The sequence below is a fragment of the Trichechus manatus genome, unplaced genomic scaffold, assembly GCF_000243295.1.
Source record: "Trichechus manatus latirostris isolate Lorelei unplaced genomic scaffold, TriManLat1.0 scaffold00232, whole genome shotgun sequence".
Classification (NCBI taxonomy): Eukaryota; Metazoa; Chordata; class Mammalia; order Sirenia; family Trichechidae; genus Trichechus; species Trichechus manatus.
In genome coordinates, this window is record NW_004444168.1 from 1,779,293 (window position 1) to 1,795,009 (window position 15,717).

Consider the following 15,717-nt stretch of genomic DNA (forward strand, 5'->3'; position numbering starts at 1 on the left):
CCCTCTCACTCCTATTTAGCATACATATCTACCTGCTTAGTTATCTAGTGCTGCTATAGTAGAAATACCACAAGTGGATGGCTTTAACAAACAGAAGTTTATTCTCCCACAGTTTAGGAGGCTAGAAGTCGGAATTCAGGGCACCAACTCCAGGTGAAGTCTTTCTTTCACTCTTGGCTCTGGGGGATGGTCCTTGTCATCAGTCTTCCCCTGGTCTAGAAGCTTCTCAGTGCAGGGACCCTGGGTTGGAAGGATATGCTCTGTTCTCAGCTCTTCTTTCTTGGTAGTATGAGGTCCCTATCTCTCTGCTTGCTTCTCTTTCCTTTTATGTCTTGTAAGATAGAAGATGATGCAGGCCATACCCTAAGGGAACTCCCATTACATAGATCAGAGGTGTGACCTGCGTAAGGTTGTTGCATCCCACCCTAATACTCTTTAACATACCCTAATCTTGCCTCATTAACCACAGGAAGAGATTAAGGATTTACATCAGATTACAAAATGGAGGACAACCACACAATATTGGGAATCATGGCCTAGCCAAGTTGACACATATTTTGGGGGGACACAATTAAATCCATGACAGTGTCCTTTGCCCATTTTTTAATTGGGTTGTTTGTCTTTTTGTTGTTGTAGTGTTGACATTGTCTATAAATTTTAGCGTTTAGACCCTTGTCAAATATGTTGTAGGCAAATTTTTTTTTCCAGTCTGTAGGTTCTCTTTTTACTCTTTTGGAAAAGTCTTTTGATGAGCGTAAGTGTTTAATTTGTAGGAGATCCCAGTTATCTAGTTTATCTTCTGCTGTTTGTTCACTTTTATTTATGTTTGGTATTCTATTTATGCCATATATTAGGGTCCTTAGTGTTGTCCCAATTTTTATTCCATGATGTTTATAGTTTTAGGTTTTACATTTAGGTCTTTGATCCATTTTGAGTTAGTTTTTGTGTATGGTGTGAGGTATGGATCTTGTTTCATTTTTCTGCAAATGGATATCCAGTTTTGCCAGCACCGTTTGTTAAAGAGACTTTCTCTTCCCCATTTAATAGACTTTGACTCTTTGTCGAAGATCAGCTGTCCATAGGTGAATGGATTTACTTCTGGGTTCCCAATTCCATTCCATGGGTCTATGCGTCTGTGATTGTACTAGTACCAGGTTGTTTTGACTACCGTGTCTGTGTAGTGGCACAGTGGTTAAGCACTTGGCTGCTAACTGAAAGGTCAGCAGTTCAAATCCACCAGCCACTCCACAGGAGAAAGATGTGGCAGTCTGCTTCCGTAAAGATTGTACTCTTGGAAGCCCTATGAGGGAGTTCTACTCTGTCCTATAGGGTCACTATGAGTTGGAATCGAATTGATGGCAAAAGGTTATTTTTTTATTTTTTTTTATTTTTTTATTGGTGTTATAAATTGAGAGCAAACTGGAATGAAAGAGAATGATTTGATCCAGGTGGGGGCTTTCGGGTGCTGATTGATCTGTGGATAGTAAGGGTAGAGATATCACTCAGTGAGATTTTGGATGAAAAACACATCTAAATCTTTGCTGAAAGGTCAAAGGTTAAATTTGCAGGCTCATTGCTGTCTCTTTTGATAGAAAGCCTTTCTCTGGTTATGTTAACATTAGATTGAGCTGGGAAAGTCTGAAAGACATTCATTCAACAAATATTTATCAAGCGCATTTTATGTGCCAGTCACTATGTTAAGGATATAATGGTGAGCAACACAGACATGGATTCTGCCCTAATGAGATATACAATTACAAACTGTTAGAAGTGTGACATACCAAAAGCATGAGGAAATATGAGAGCTGGAGTCTAAGAAGAGATCTTTGAAGAAATAATATTTGAATCAAGAACCAAGATCTCAAGAATGAATAGGAGTTAAGAAGACAGAGTAAGAGGGAAATGCAGGAACAACAGGTGCAGATATGCTGAGATGGAATCATGCATGACAGGTTAGAGGAACTGAAAGGCCAGTGTAGTTGGAACACAGAGAGGAGAGAGTTAAGTGTGATTCAACTCTGCAAATTGTATTGACTCTTTGACAGTCACAGATAACATACAGCTGGAGGTAAGCAGGGGCTGGATCACGCAGGGCCTTGTAGGTCATGTTTAGTTGGTTTATATCCCAAGAATAATGGGAAGGTATTGCAAGGTTTTAAGCATCAGTTCGTGTTTTCTGGCTGGTGAGTGAAAACAGATGGGAGAGGTGGAAAGGTGGATATAGGGAGAAGCAATTGCAGTAACCCTAGTGGAAGATTATGAAGATGGAAAGCAGACAGAGTCAAAGGATATTTAGAAATGCAAACTGATAGAATTTGGCATTTGAATGAAGGGTGAGAAAGAGGAATGTGCCTAGGTGGTTTCTAGCTTCTGCAACTGAATGAGTACTAGGGATGGGGGAAAGTGTATGCGTTTGGCCTTAAATTTGTTAAGTTTTGGGGAAAGATTTTGAGACATGTAAGTGGAAATGAAAGGAACTTGAGGGAGGGATCTGGGAGTCATCAGTAGCTATGACCTGTAGTGGGGATGAAACTGTCTTAGAAAAATGAGACTGAGAAAGAACAGGACCTAGACAAACTTTTAAAAGACTGGGAAAAGGGTGAGCTTGCAAAGGGAGGCTAAAAAGCTGCAATCAAAGAGGTACTAGTAAAGCCAACGGAGTGGTATCACAGACATCAAGGGAAGGGGGTCGATGATGAAGAACTAGTAAATAATACCAAATGATACGGAGAAGTGAAGTAAGCCAAGGACCGGGAAATAATCATTGGATTCAGGGATATGAAGGTCACCTTGGTAAGCCAGGGTGACCTTAGTAAGAACTTTTCCTGTGGATAAGTGTTGCAGAAGTCAAAACAGAGTGGGTTAAAGAATAGGAGTGAAAAACAGACCTGTAAGATTGAGAGGGCTAACGTAAACTATTTTGAAAAGTTTAGGTGTAAAGTGGAAGATAGCATGGTAACTGGAGGAGAAGTGGAGTCCAGAATGGTTTGTTTAATAGGGGAGTCTTTAGCTTGCTTAAACACTGATGAAAAGAATTTAGTAAAGTGGAAGGAAATCATAAATTCCAAAGAAGAAAGGACTTGGACTCAGATCACAGGAATAAGCATTGGCCTTAAATAAGAGGGACACTTGCTCTGTTTACACAGGAGGGAAAGAGGAGAGGATGAGGCAGATGTAGGTGGGTGAATAAGTTTCCCATCTAATGGCTTTTACTTTTGTCTGTGAAGTAAGGTTACCTGCAGGAAGTGAAAAGAGGGGTGCATAATAAGAGGGCTAAGAATATCAGTTTGAAATTGTCATTGTAGGAAGCAGGAGAGATGACTAGAAAAATCTAGTGGGATTATAGGGGCTGAGACTCAATTTGAGGTTGGGCAGCATAGATTCAGAGTGGCTCTATAGTGATTTCGTTGGGCAGCATTCAGCTGTCCAAAATGCAGGCATAGACAAATATTTCACTTTATCTAAGGCTATTGGCTTAGTCATCTAGTGCTGCTGTAACAGAAAGACCACAACTGGATGGCTTTAACATAGAGAAATGTATTCTCTCACAGTCTAGTAGTCTAGAAGTCCAAATTCAGGGTGTCAGTTCCAGGGGAAGGCTTTCTTTCTCTGTCGGCTCTGGAGGAAGATCCTTCTCATCAATCTTCCCCTGGACTAGGAGCTTCTTGGTGCAGGAACCTCAGGTCCAAAGGACGCACTCTGCTCCCAGCACTGCTTTCTTGGTGGTTTGAGGTTCCCCTGTCTCTCTGCTCACTTCTCTTTCCTTTCATCTCTTGTAAGATAAAAGGTGGTGCAGGCCACAACCCAGGGAAACTCCCCTTACATTGGATCAGGGATGAGACCTGAGCAAGGGTGTTACATCCCACCCTAATTCTCCTTAACATAATCTAATCTTGCTTCATTAATCACAGAGATTAGGATTTACAACACATAGGAAAATTATATCAATCACAAAATGGAGGACAACCACACAATACTGGGAATCATGGCCTAACTAAGTTGACACATATTTTGGGGGGACACAATTCAATCCATGACAGTTGGTATTTTGCTAGAAGTATCTGACAAGGATGAGGGGCAAAAAAATTTAGCCCATTGCAGAAAAATCACTAAAATTTAAGCTGGATACAAATCTAAAGACAGGAAGGTGCTAATGTACAGAAGGTAGATGCAGCAATGGCCTGAATGCTCCAGTAAAATTAAAGAATGGTTGTAGAAGGAATAGTTCAATAAACAAATATGGTCCGTGAATGGGATGCAAATACCAGTGTTTGAAGATAGAGCAGTTTGAGGTGATGACAATAGCCAGGATTTAACTAAGGTAGCTAAGACAGAGTAGAAATAGTTGGTGCTTGGGTTAAGGAAATAAGAGACCAAAATACCGAATGGACCGTCCATGTAGACATTAAAGTATCAAGGGATACATAGGAAGACCATGGCCTAGGTACTTAGAGGCAACTGGCAAGGGAGTGGTAGTTAGTAAGGACAAGTAACGAGAGAGGGTGGTGTGGTTGAATAGCGTCAAAGAAATGAGCATTTGCCAGGGAATACGCAGGAAGTTCTGACATCACAATGACAGGAATACCAACCCTGTCTCCTCTACGTGTGTGATGTGAAAAAGCATTGTCAACATTTATTCCTGTGTTGTGCCTGAAACATCACATTGTCCTCATTTTGGCAATGCATACCACTTTATGGCAAGACCTGAGGGAGACTTAGTGACTATGGAAGGTGAACTGGTAGGAAAAAGGTTTTTCTCGTATCAGACAGATCTCTGTTCCTAGCCTTTCTCCAGCAGTTACTAGTTTTGTGATATGGAGAGGAAATACAATTCACAATGGAAGTTTATTGCAAGGATGTACACAAACATTGATGTAGAATTCCTCTACCAATAGCACAATAAATATCCCATTCTCCTGCCGGGAGTTGGGAGGTTTACAAATTACTTCACCTGTGTTTATACTGTCCAAGGGGAGAATTTTTTAATTTTTTTATTATTGCACTTTAGATGAAGGTTTACAGAATAGTTTCTCATTAAACAGTCAGTACACATATTGTTTTATAACATTGGTTAACAATCCCATGACATGTCAACACTTTCCCTTCTTGACCTTGGAGGAACTTTTTTTTTTTTTGGTGAAAATATACATAGCCAAAGTTACACCATTTTAAAAGTTTTTACATGTACAATTCGGTGACATTGATTACATTCTTCCAGTTGTGCTGCTATTCTCACTATCCTTTTCCAAATTACTCCATCGCCATTATCTTCAACTGTCCCTTAGGCTTCCCATCAAACCTTTTGAACTGCTGTTGTCAATTTGATCTCACATAATTTTTTTTTTTTGTACCTTAGATGAAGGTTGACAGAACAGTTTCTCATTAAACAGTTAGTAGACATGTTGCCCTATGACAATGGTTAATAACCCCATAACATATCAACACTGTCCCTTCTCAATCTTGGGTTCCCTATCACCAGCTTTCCTGTCCCCTCCTGCCTTCTAGTCCTTGTCCCTCAACTGCTTTGACTCATTAGTCATTTTGTTTCATGGGGTTGTCCAATCCCCAGCTGAAGGGTGAACCTCGGGAGTGACTTCACCACTGAGCAAAAAGGGTGTCTGGGGGCCATACTCTCGGGGTTTCTCCAGTCTGTCAGGCCAGTAAATCTGGTCTTTTTTTTGTGAGTTAGAATTTTGTTCTACATCCTTCTCCAGCTCTGTCCAGGACGCTCTGTTGTGATCCTGGTCAGTCAGTGGTGGTAGCCTGGCACCATCTAGCTGTACTGGACTCAGTCTGGTGGACGCCATGGTAGCTGTAGTCCATTATTCCTTTGGACTAATCTTTTCCCAAGGGGAGAATTTTATTGGGCAGACATAAAACCTGTCAGTAGGAAGGTCCCTGGTCAGCAACTTTCACCTAACAAACCTTTCCATTCAAGAGACAGCAGCTGAAGAGGGCAAAAACACTGATTGGAGCCACTTTTCTCAATAAGAAATTGTGTGTAAGATGGGCCTCCGGTACATCCTGGATTCTTGCTTTATCATCTATTAAGTGGGGATAAAACCTCTTACTTCTGGTTTTGCTGTAAATATTAAGATAAAGCATGACCTATACCAACATCAGAACCTACACGAAGTGAGTTCTTAATAGATATTATTTTGAGAGGCAGCCTGGTGTAGTAAAAAGAACATGGACTTTAATTCAGGGTCTCCTACTTGAGAATTTCAGCTTCCTGATCTGTAGAAGGGAGAGAATATCTGCTTTGTGGGTGGTTATAAATTTAAAAAAATTGTATGTTGGGAGCCAAATGTCTAAAGAGCTTCGATTTTCCTCTGTGAAAAATGAACCACACCAGTGAAGGATAGCTGAAGGTGGGGTAGGGGATTAAGGAGAGCAGTGAAGGTGTAAAATAACTGTCACAGTGATTAGGCAAAGGACTAGATTAAGAATATTAAAAAAAAACAAACCCATTGCCATTGAGTCGATTCCAACTCATAGTGACCCTATGACAGAGTAGAACTGGCCCATAGGTTTTCCAAGGAGTAGCTGGTGGATTCGAACTGCCGACGTTTTGGTTAGCAGCCGTAGCTCTTAACCACTGCACCACCAGGAAACATATAAAGGATTGCTTATTGGTTGTGAGAGCTTGACTTGAGGTTGGAGACAAAGAATTTTTAGTGGCTTCCATTAAACAATTGTGTTTTTCTGTAGCAGCTTGAATGGAGAAATAGAAAAGATAAACACTGGATTGATACATAGGGGCCAAGGACAGCAAGAAAATGGGGTGATGGAGGGATATGCCATTCAGATAGATAATACAGAAATGAACTACACAAGGAGGGCAATAAATGAGGCAAGAATGGAGACACTAGCATTAGAAATGACAGAATAGGTACAGGGAGAACAATGTGGGGTAGGAGAGTGAAAGAGCTGGAGTTGAGAGTTTATAGACAAGGGGTGAAATATTGAGGTAACAGTAAAGACGTCCCAAAGATTTGGCTTTATCTTTTTTTATCCTTTATCCCTTTTTGGCACCATTATTTGTTCTGTCAGTTAGTGCATATCTGTTGGCTTCAGCCCTGGCTGCTGAGAAATTGCCTTCTACTTCTCCCTTGAGTTTGTCCCCCTCATGTCTGGCTATATTACAAAATATGGTCCCCCAAGTTTTCCCCTTCCTGGCTGCCCTGAAAGCAAGCACATAGACCTTTATTGTTTAAAGCTTTTATTGCTCATCCTGAGAAGACAGGAAATAGTAAGAAATGGTAGAGGTTCCAGAACACTCCAGAATTCTTACAAGTTTCATCTCTGTTCTGTGGCTACTAATTTCATAGGAGGTAGTGCCTAGAAACCCTGTTGTTTTTCGAATTGTTGTCCTTAGATATCTCCTGCCTTCCCTAGACCTGGTAGAATCCTTTCTTATAAAATATAGTCCATGAAAAAATAGTTATGAACTAATACATACTTGGCTCACAAGTGAGCCATTTAAGTCTCAAGGACAGCTAGACAGGGCTCATATTTTCTGTCATCTGGGCAAGAACCAACCTTAAAACTGTACCCACATACCCTGCTTGAACCAGGAGCCTGGGATACTGAGGTTTCCCTTCTGCACATAAAAGGCAACTTCTCAGCAGCCAGAGCTGAAGGTAATATATGCACTGACTCACAGAACAAAGGATGGTGCCAATAAAGTGGGTTCCTTACCACTGCCCCCGCCAAAAAACGAAACACAGTAGAAAAGCAGGTTTATTAGCTCCAGGAAAAAGAGCAAAGATAGCCGTCTCTCAGGCAACCCCTCACTTTCTCTGTACATGCTTTACCCAGCCCAAGGTCCACTGGCTCCTTCAATGGGAAGGTCGGTCCAGTCCCTCCCCTTCTGGGGGTGGGAAATAGCTAGCTGCCTGATGGCGAGGCTCCAGGCTGTTCAGCAGCAACACCTGGCACAGCTGAGGCAGCCTCATAGTCTGCGATGCGGCGCTGTACCAGGGCAGGCATGAGCTGCACATAAGTGGCCATGAGGCGGTGGTTGGAATGGATCAGCTTCCCAGCACAGCTGTGCAAACAGGCCTCCTAAAAAGAAGACAAGGTGGAAGTAGGGGCCGAAGGGGTCCGGTCAGGCCTCATCTCCTTCCTTCCCCAACCCCAGCCTAAGGGCGAAGGCCGTGGAAAGGCTAAGGCCAGAAGCAGAAGTGAGGGGTAGGGATGGGGGGGCGGGGAAGCAGACTATCGTTAACTCTGAGGACCTAGGCTAACCTTCCTAACCCTACTCTGTCCCCCACCTCCTCAGCGTCCAGAGCTCGGTGGTGCAGGCTGGGCACGCAGCGCTGGAAGCAGAGTTCTGTCATCCGATTGTAGACCAACAGGAAGTCCCGCAACTGCAGGTAAAGGGGACCAGGGACTCAGCGATAAGGTGTCCTTCAATTCAGCCCAGCCTCCCGAGGTTGCCCTGGGCCGCGAACCACAGCCTGAAGTTCGCAGCCCCCGGATCCTTGGCTCTTTGGGGTACACGCGACGCGAGCAGGCATGGGAGCTGAAGGTATGACTCTGGAGCAACTTAGCGCCCACTCACATTTCTCAGTTGCTGTTGCTGCTGCTGCTGCTGCTGCTCCATCACGCCGCCGGCCCACGCCTACATCACTTCCGTTACAGTTTGAAAACACCCCGGAAGTGATCTCGCGCCGCTTCCCCAAGGACTGAGGGGTTGGCTCAAGAATCGCCCTGCCCCCGGCAGCAAACGTCAGTTCCGCCCTTATAATCTGCGACGTGGCCGGCTTCTTCTGCCCGGGAGGGGATGTCACTTCCGCCGAGTTCCTGACCTGCTGCTAGGATCGCGACGGGAACTGGAGCCTGAGGTCCCCGCGCGGCCCGGGTCTGGCGCCCTGAGGGGAAGAGCGGCCCGGCCCGAGGTGAGAGGGACATACTTGGGCGAGAGGGAGTTGAACGCACAAACCTGTCCTGAGGGGAAGATGCCCCTGAGCACTGGGGAAGGATGGGGACACACCTGATGCCCAGGTGAATGGGGGAGGGGCGGGGACTCACACACCTGGGAAAACATAACTGACTTTGGAAGGGATCACCTATGTTCTGGAAAGAAGAGGCTTTTACCAACAGGCGGGGAACATACACCAACTGATTCAACTAAGGCCTGGTGGGGTGGGCCTGAGAAGGAGAAGGAGGTGCGTGGGATGGAGGAAGGAGCGACCACTTGAAGAAGGGGGGAAGAAACACTAAAGGAGTGGGAAATGCCAAGCAATGCAGGACATGTCTGAATGGGAAGTGGGCAGCTGAGCCCTGGGAAGGGGTTCATCTCCTGGTGGGAGGAGGGGGGAAGACACACCGGAATGGGATAAGCTCCAAGAGGGCACAGACTTTATCTTTTTTGTTTACTGTTGTATTCCCAGGGCCTCAAATTGTGCCTGACACAATGCAGGCACTCATTCAACATCTGTTGATTGAATGAATGATTACCTGAATCCTGGTGGGTTTGGGAGGTTATGAGAAGACACCTGAGGCCTAGGTGTGCATGTATAAAAATGTGTACCTTGGAGGGGAGAAGTTCATATATCTAAGGAAAGGAGTGGTGGCTGAACCCCAAGACATTCGTAAGTGCTGGGGATAACCTCTAAAACCTCAGAAATGGCAAGAGAGGTCTTCCCCTTCTAGAGTGCTGGCCAGTTCCCAAAACCACCTGTGTTGGGCTTTGCAGGGCCCTGGGGTGGAGACTTTGACTCCAGTCCCTGCCCCAGCCATGACGGACGGGATCTTAGGGAAGGCAGCCACAATGGAGATCCCCATCCACGGGAACGGTGAAGCTGGGCAGCTTCCTGAGGATGATGGGCTGGAGCAGGTGCTTGTCTTTGATTCTTCTCCTAACTGAATCCCAACTCATAAACTCTGGACTCTTATCCCATTCCAGTAGCCTTCCCCTAACTTATCTAACTCCCCTCAATCTTTTTATAAATCTTCAGTCTGATTCTGTGCAGATGTCCCTTGCTCTCTCTGTGATGCTTCAATCCAACCTTGTTCCCGCCCCCCAGCCCCCAAAATGATTCAGCTGCCCCTGTGTTCCTGAAGCCTCCCTCTTCTCTGGCCTATAGGACCTCCAGCAGGTGATGGTGTCAGGACCCAACCTTAATGAAACCAGCATTGTGTCTGGTGGCTATGGGGGCTCTGGTGATGGACTCATCCCCACAGGTATGAATGATCAGAGACAAAAAGCTTGAGTGCAGAGTGGGGACTGGAATGGTTCTAGGGAGCTTATGATATGCCTAGGGAAGCTTGAGTTATGTCTGGAGGTCTTGGGAAGTCCTGCCAGTATGAACCCCCAGATCCTCCTCAGCCCAAGGCCAGCTCCCAGGGTTGGCCATCTGCTGCCACTTGCCACTTAGCCCCTCAGATGTACCTATTCTTTCCTTGCAGCCACCACCTAAACCAGGTTAAGATGTCTAGTTCACAGGAGTTCCCTTGCTTTGGAGCTTAAGGCTGATTTGGAACTTTGTGAGGCTTCTCAGAGTTTTACTTTAGACTCTAAAGTTTAGAGGAAAAATAGCCCTGAACCTTACCAGGTTTCCTGTTACCAGATCCCACCATCCTTGACCCTGTCAGAAGGTGGCCAGAGGAACTCATGGAGATGTATGCTAGGATTTAGTTCTTGGGGTGCAAGGTATGAGTTCCTGCTAGTGAGCAGGGGAATCCGATTGTGTCTGAAGCGTTCTGCTGCTTCAGGAAGTCGTTTTCATGTGCTGCGAGGGAAGTATGGATGGGGCCACAGAAGTGTCTGGTTGTATCTGAGAGAGGCTGGTGTCAGAGAACTTGGTCCTTTAGGGTCCGGCCGGCATCCATCTCACAGTGCCACTCCCACTGGCCCTGGAGATGAGGTGGCTCGGGGCATCGCTGGAGAGAAGTTTGACATCGTCAAGAAATGGGGCATCAACACATACAAGGTGGGACTCAAACACCTCTTCTTGTCCTTTGAACTTCCCTGGGTACCCTTTTCCCTTCTCCCCAGACTGCAATGTCCCATCTATGGCTCAGACTAGGAACCTGGGGATGCTGGGGTAGGTACCTATTGGGGGAGGGTGCTAGGGTCTCTGACCTATTCCCCCACTTCCCAATCAGTGCACAAAGCAGCTGTTATCAGAGCGATTTGGCCGAGGCTCCCGGACTGTGGACCTGGAGCTAGAGCTGCAGATTGAGTTGCTGCGTGAGACGAAGCGCAAGTATGAGAGTGTCCTGCAGCTGGGCCGGGCACTGACAGCCCACCTCTACAGCCTGCTGCAGACCCAGCATGCACTGGGTGATGCCTTTGCTGACCTCAGCCAGAAGTCCCCAGAGCTTCAGGTGCCTCAGCCAGGCCAAAGGGGGAAGGGGGGAGGGGGACTGGGCCCGGGCCCTCCCAGGCAGTCACCCCTCAGTTTCCCTCCCTCCCTCCTGCAGCCCACAGGGAGAACCCCTCCAGGGTGGGCCCAGCCCTGCCCCCAGCAACACTCACCTGTGGAGGCAGCTTAAGGGTTTGTACAGAGGTCCAGAAGTTGGAGGGGATGGGGGAGGATGCCTCACAAGTAACCCTTCTCCGCACTGGCAAGAATGCCTGTGGTGTTCGGCCTAATTGGAGCCCCTCTCCTGCCTGCTGCATTAGCTCTTCCTGTGAATTTATTTGAGAACCCCTACCCTTCATATTCCTACCCCAGGCATCCCCAGGGTGGCCCCACTAACTTTCTGGCTGAGAGAGCCTTGCTGGAGGCAGTCCTTGGGTTTTCCAGTGTGATTTGATGTCAGTTTCCTCCCTGGGGAGGAGGGAAGTGAAGGGCCCTATAGTTCCAGTCAGGCAGGGTCTGTTACTCACGGCTTGTCCCTGCCTTCTGCCCTCAGGAGGAATTTGGCTACAATGCAGAGACACAGAAGCTGCTGTGCAAGAATGGGGAGACGCTGCTAGGGGCTGTGAATTTCTTTGTCTCTAGCATCAACACATTGGTCACCAAGACCATGGAAGACACACTTATGACTGTCAAACAGTATGAGGCTGCCAGGTGTGGACACTGGCAGGGCCTAGGGTTTGGGGAGTTGGCTGGCATGGGTGGAAGTTTGGGCAGTAGGGGTATAAGCATCCAAGGAGGAAAGGACAGTATGTGTGGAGGACAAATGAGTGGAGACCAGCCTGTATCACCCTCCTCCCCAGGCTGGAATATGATGCCTATCGAACAGACTTAGAGGAGCTGAGCCTAGGCCCCCGGGACGCAGGGACACGGGGCCGACTCGAGAGCGCCCAAGCTACTTTCCAGGCCCATCGGGACAAGTATGAGAAGCTGCGGGGAGATGTGGCCATCAAGCTCAAGTTCCTGGAAGAAAACAAGGTGCCAACCCCACTCCCTTGACCCTAGTCCACATTCCCATCTGTAACACCAACATTCCCCTGAGCCCCTCCCTATCACTGAGTTGAGAAACGCAGCCCGGCTATGGAGTGGGATGTTCCCTTTTTAACTTCCTCAACCCCCGGGCCTTGCCAGGTTGCCCTTCTAATCCCTGGCCCTCTTCTGTTGGAGGATTTGGTTGCTGGTTCTGGGAACATAACTGGGGAAAATCACCCTCTGGGCTGGGTTACCAGAACCCCAAGCCCAGCAAATCAAGTCAGGTTTCTCCCATCAGATTGCCCCTTCTCATTTGACTCCCTTGGTGGAGTTCAGCCCCTACTCAAAAGCACCATCAGAGCAGAGTCCAGGTGCCCCTGGTCTGGGCCCAGTCTAAGGCTCATAGCCCCTGAAGGAGGGCACATGAGTCCAGCCTTACGTGACCCTGCTGGACCCCCAGATCAAGGTAATGCACAAGCAGTTGCTGCTCTTCCACAATGCTGTGTCCGCCTACTTTGCTGGGAACCAGAAACAGCTGGAGCAGACCCTGCAGCAGTTCAACATCAAGCTGCGGCCGCCAGGAGCTGAGAAGCCCTCCTGGCTAGAGGAGCAGTGAGCTGCTCACAGACCAACCTGGCTATCAAGAAGGACATTGGGAGGGTCAGCCCCAGGGTGGGGGAGATTGGACATGGGACACCCCCTGCCACCTGCCCTGTGGCTTGGGCTCCCTCTCCCTGGCTGGTGCCTGACACCAGTTTTACCCAAGCTGCTGTGGGGAGGGGGCCAGTAGGCCCAGCAGCTGCCACCCTGTCCTAAATCCTCCTGGCCACTGGGCTTCATTCCCAGATCTTTTCCTTCCACTCCACAGCCAAAGGCTATGACAAGACCACTCCTTGGCCAGTGGCATCACTCCTCAGGCCTATACCCAGCTCCTGGGGTCTGCCCCCTGACCAATGGCAGAACCTCAAAAGGCCCTCTCAGCCAGTGGTAGCTCTTCTTGGGCTCCCCTGGGCCAATAATGTTGCCTCCAACATCCTTTGTCCCTCCTCAATGCGTGCCCATTGCAGAGAAGGGGACTGGGACCAAAGGTGTGGGGATAATGGCCCTACATCTGAATGGGTCGCCTCCCACCTACCCACCCAGTTTAATTGTGCTCAGCGCCCTGGAAGATTGGGGCTTAGCACTAGGAATAAACCTTTCATAAAAGCAGGCCCAGTGAGGTCAATTTGTGGGGGACTCCAGGAGGGTGGGCTGGGTGGAGACATGCACAGCCTAATCATACACCAAAATCCTATCAGGTCAGAAGAGCTAGGCCCAGACAGCTGAAGTCAGGTTTCAAGAACTGTCTGAAGGCCCGTTTTCCCCCAGTCCCTCAGCCCAGTTGGAGCCAAAGCTTTATTTGCCCTGCAGGCCAACACCATGATAACTATGGATCTTAAGAGCCCAGGGTCCAGAAGAGTTGGGCCACTGAACTTCATCATGCGTTCATTCATACAACAGATATTTACTGAGTGCTTTTATTTGCCAGGCACTGCGCTGGACCCTGGGGAAACATCAGTGAATAAAGCACGGTCCCTGCTCACAGTGCTTACGGCCTAGTGGGGGATAGGGACAAGTAACTAGGAAACTACAATACAGTGATGAGTCCTAGGACACAGGAAGTACAGGGAGCCATGGGAGCACAAACGAGGGGCATCTAGCCTAAACTGGGGTGGAGATGGGTGCTGTCAACTTGGAAGCTGAGACCTGAAGGGTGAGTAGGTGACAGCTAGGCAAAGAGTAGGGGGAAGAACATCTTAGGCAGAGAAGCCAACTGACTAGGAATCAGGAACACTTCAGTTTGCCCAGAATGAAAAATGAAGGAGGAGTAGCTAGAGGAAGACTGCAGAGTAAGCTGGTGGGCCTTTTGACCCTGTTTAAGGACTTCAGCCCTTTGGATATAGGAGGCTGTGAAGAAGTTTAAGCAGAAGTTTGAAGCGTTGGGTTGAGGAAAGTAGTCCTTTTGAGGGTTCAAACAGTATTATACAGACCCCAGTGCCTTCATCCTGGGTAGTCTAGCAGGCCTAGCCAAAAGCTCCAAATCATGCTTGACTTGTGTCTTAGGCTCCTTCACCAACACTGGGACACCCAGCTGGAACTCAGGTGGGTAAGTGAGAGGCAGAGGCAGTTCCCATGTCCCCTGCTGCACCCAGGTGTTGAGCCCAAATTGGAACATTGTGTGAGGCAAGAAAGCTCCCTGACAGCACTTTGATTTAGCCAGGGCAGGTGCCATCACCTCTGTGCTCTTTGCCTAAGGAGAGCTCTGCCATCTTTCCACATTCTCTGCCTCTGGAGGGCTGAGGGAAGGGGGCAACCCACTCAGCAGATTCTTATAGCACTGGGATCCACAAGGAGCTGACTTTGCTCCTTGTCACAATGCAGCTCCGAGGCAGGCTTCCTGGGCTTGGACAGTCTGTAGTCGTCTGACTGGAGCTTAATTATTAGGTGGGGGTCCACATATAAGCCAGCACTTTATGGTCCACTGGGAACTTTCAACATGAAAAGTACTGAATGTCGGAGTGGCCAGAAGCAGGGCCTAAAAGCAGGATTCAAATCCTGGTTCTACCACTTTCTAGCTGAGTGATTAGGGTTAACAACGTCTAGCGGAGCCAAAGCCCTCAGTTTCTAATGTAAAACAGGGCTAATAAAAGAAGCTACCTATTAAAATTATTATGCATATTAAATGAGATAATCTAGGTAAAATGGTTAGTTCTGTGTCTGGCATATAATAAGCACTCAGTCCCTTTTAACTGTTATAGTTATTTTTATTATTTTCCACCGGGGCTGATTTTCTTTTCCACAATGCAATGATTCCGAAAATTGATCTGGGTCTTTGGGGTGAAGAGGGAGTCGCTAGATGGTTAGAACCATAATTTCCTCATGATGGGGCTCCTGAGGGAGAGCCAGGCACCTAGAGCCGAATCAAGTTCACCAGTGTACCCCAACAGCCCCTTCTCCCAGAGCTCTGGGACGGCGCTTTCTCCGCCCAGAGATCATGCCGAGGTACAGACAATCCCTGTCTCCCCCGCTCAGCAGAAACCAGACTGGCATATTGCGTGGGAGCCCCACAAGAAAGCCAGAAAGGGTGCCTCCAGGAGGCAATCCCGACAGGCTCCCCGAGTCCAAACTCACTGCTTCGTAAACTGCCTTTTCTGGACCAAGCCTTATCCTAGTCCCTGAGACGAACTACACCGCCCCTCCCCCGTAGCCCTCGGGAGCCAGAGGCAGCTGGCGGGGATCCGGGATCCGGGATCCGGCTCACCTGCTCCACAGCGAGACAGCGGAGGCAGCGCCCGCAGGAACCGCGGGCGTGGAGTGGTGGTGGTGGGGGTGG

The 15,717-nt window shown here is 47.8% G+C and overlaps 2 protein-coding genes across 3 annotated transcripts; one reads left to right on the forward strand and one right to left on the reverse strand.

Moving 5' to 3' along the window:
* Positions 1-6,527: 6,527 nt before the first annotated feature.
* Positions 6,528-8,624, reverse strand: TIMM10B (translocase of inner mitochondrial membrane 10B). Its single transcript, XM_004389050.2, has 3 exons — positions 8,567-8,624; positions 8,277-8,372; positions 6,528-8,067 (listed from the first exon to the last, which is right to left on the reverse strand). The coding sequence occupies exons 1-3, from the start codon at positions 8,606-8,608 to the stop codon at positions 7,891-7,893; spliced, it is 315 nt and encodes a 104-aa protein (XP_004389107.1). The 5' UTR covers positions 8,609-8,624; the 3' UTR covers positions 6,528-7,890.
* Positions 8,625-8,811: 187 nt separating this feature from the next.
* On the forward strand, positions 8,812-14,305 carry ARFIP2 (ADP ribosylation factor interacting protein 2). 2 transcript variants are annotated; one of them, XM_023743026.1, is made up of 8 exons: positions 8,812-8,903; positions 9,704-9,844; positions 10,095-10,191; positions 10,822-10,940; positions 11,116-11,337; positions 11,869-12,026; positions 12,176-12,350; positions 12,805-13,550. In XM_023743026.1, exons 2-8 carry the CDS (start codon positions 9,746-9,748, stop codon positions 12,958-12,960), a joined length of 1,026 nt encoding a protein of 341 aa, XP_023598794.1. In that variant the 5' UTR covers positions 8,812-8,903; positions 9,704-9,745; the 3' UTR covers positions 12,961-13,550. The 2 variants fall into 2 exon arrangements, with proteins under 2 accessions (XP_023598794.1, XP_023598795.1); XM_023743027.1 differs by lacking the exons at positions 8,812-8,903; positions 9,704-9,844; positions 10,822-10,940 and having other exon boundaries at positions 10,132-10,191; positions 12,805-14,305.
* The last annotated feature ends 1,412 nt before the right edge of the window (positions 14,306-15,717 follow it).

Excerpts from the sequence above, each read along its gene's own strand:
- TIMM10B (XM_004389050.2), bottom strand. The coding sequence starts at position 8,608 with ATGGAGCAGCAGCAGCAGCAGCAGCAACAGCAACTGAGAAAT. Across the intron at positions 8,373-8,566 it reads AGCAACAGCAACTGAGAAAT|TTGCGGGACTTCCTGTTGGT; the intron begins GTGAGTGGGCGC and ends CTTTACCTGCAG. Across the intron at positions 8,068-8,276 it reads GAGCTCTGGACGCTGAGGAG|GAGGCCTGTTTGCACAGCTG; the intron begins GTGGGGGACAGA and ends TCTTCTTTTTAG.
- ARFIP2 (XM_023743026.1), top strand. The coding sequence starts at position 9,746 with ATGACGGACGGGATCTTAGGGAAGGCAGCCACAATGGAGATCCCCATC. Across the intron at positions 10,192-10,821 it reads TGATGGACTCATCCCCACAG|GGTCCGGCCGGCATCCATCT; the intron begins GTATGAATGATC and ends TTGGTCCTTTAG. Across the intron at positions 10,941-11,115 it reads GGGGCATCAACACATACAAG|TGCACAAAGCAGCTGTTATC; the intron begins GTGGGACTCAAA and ends CTTCCCAATCAG.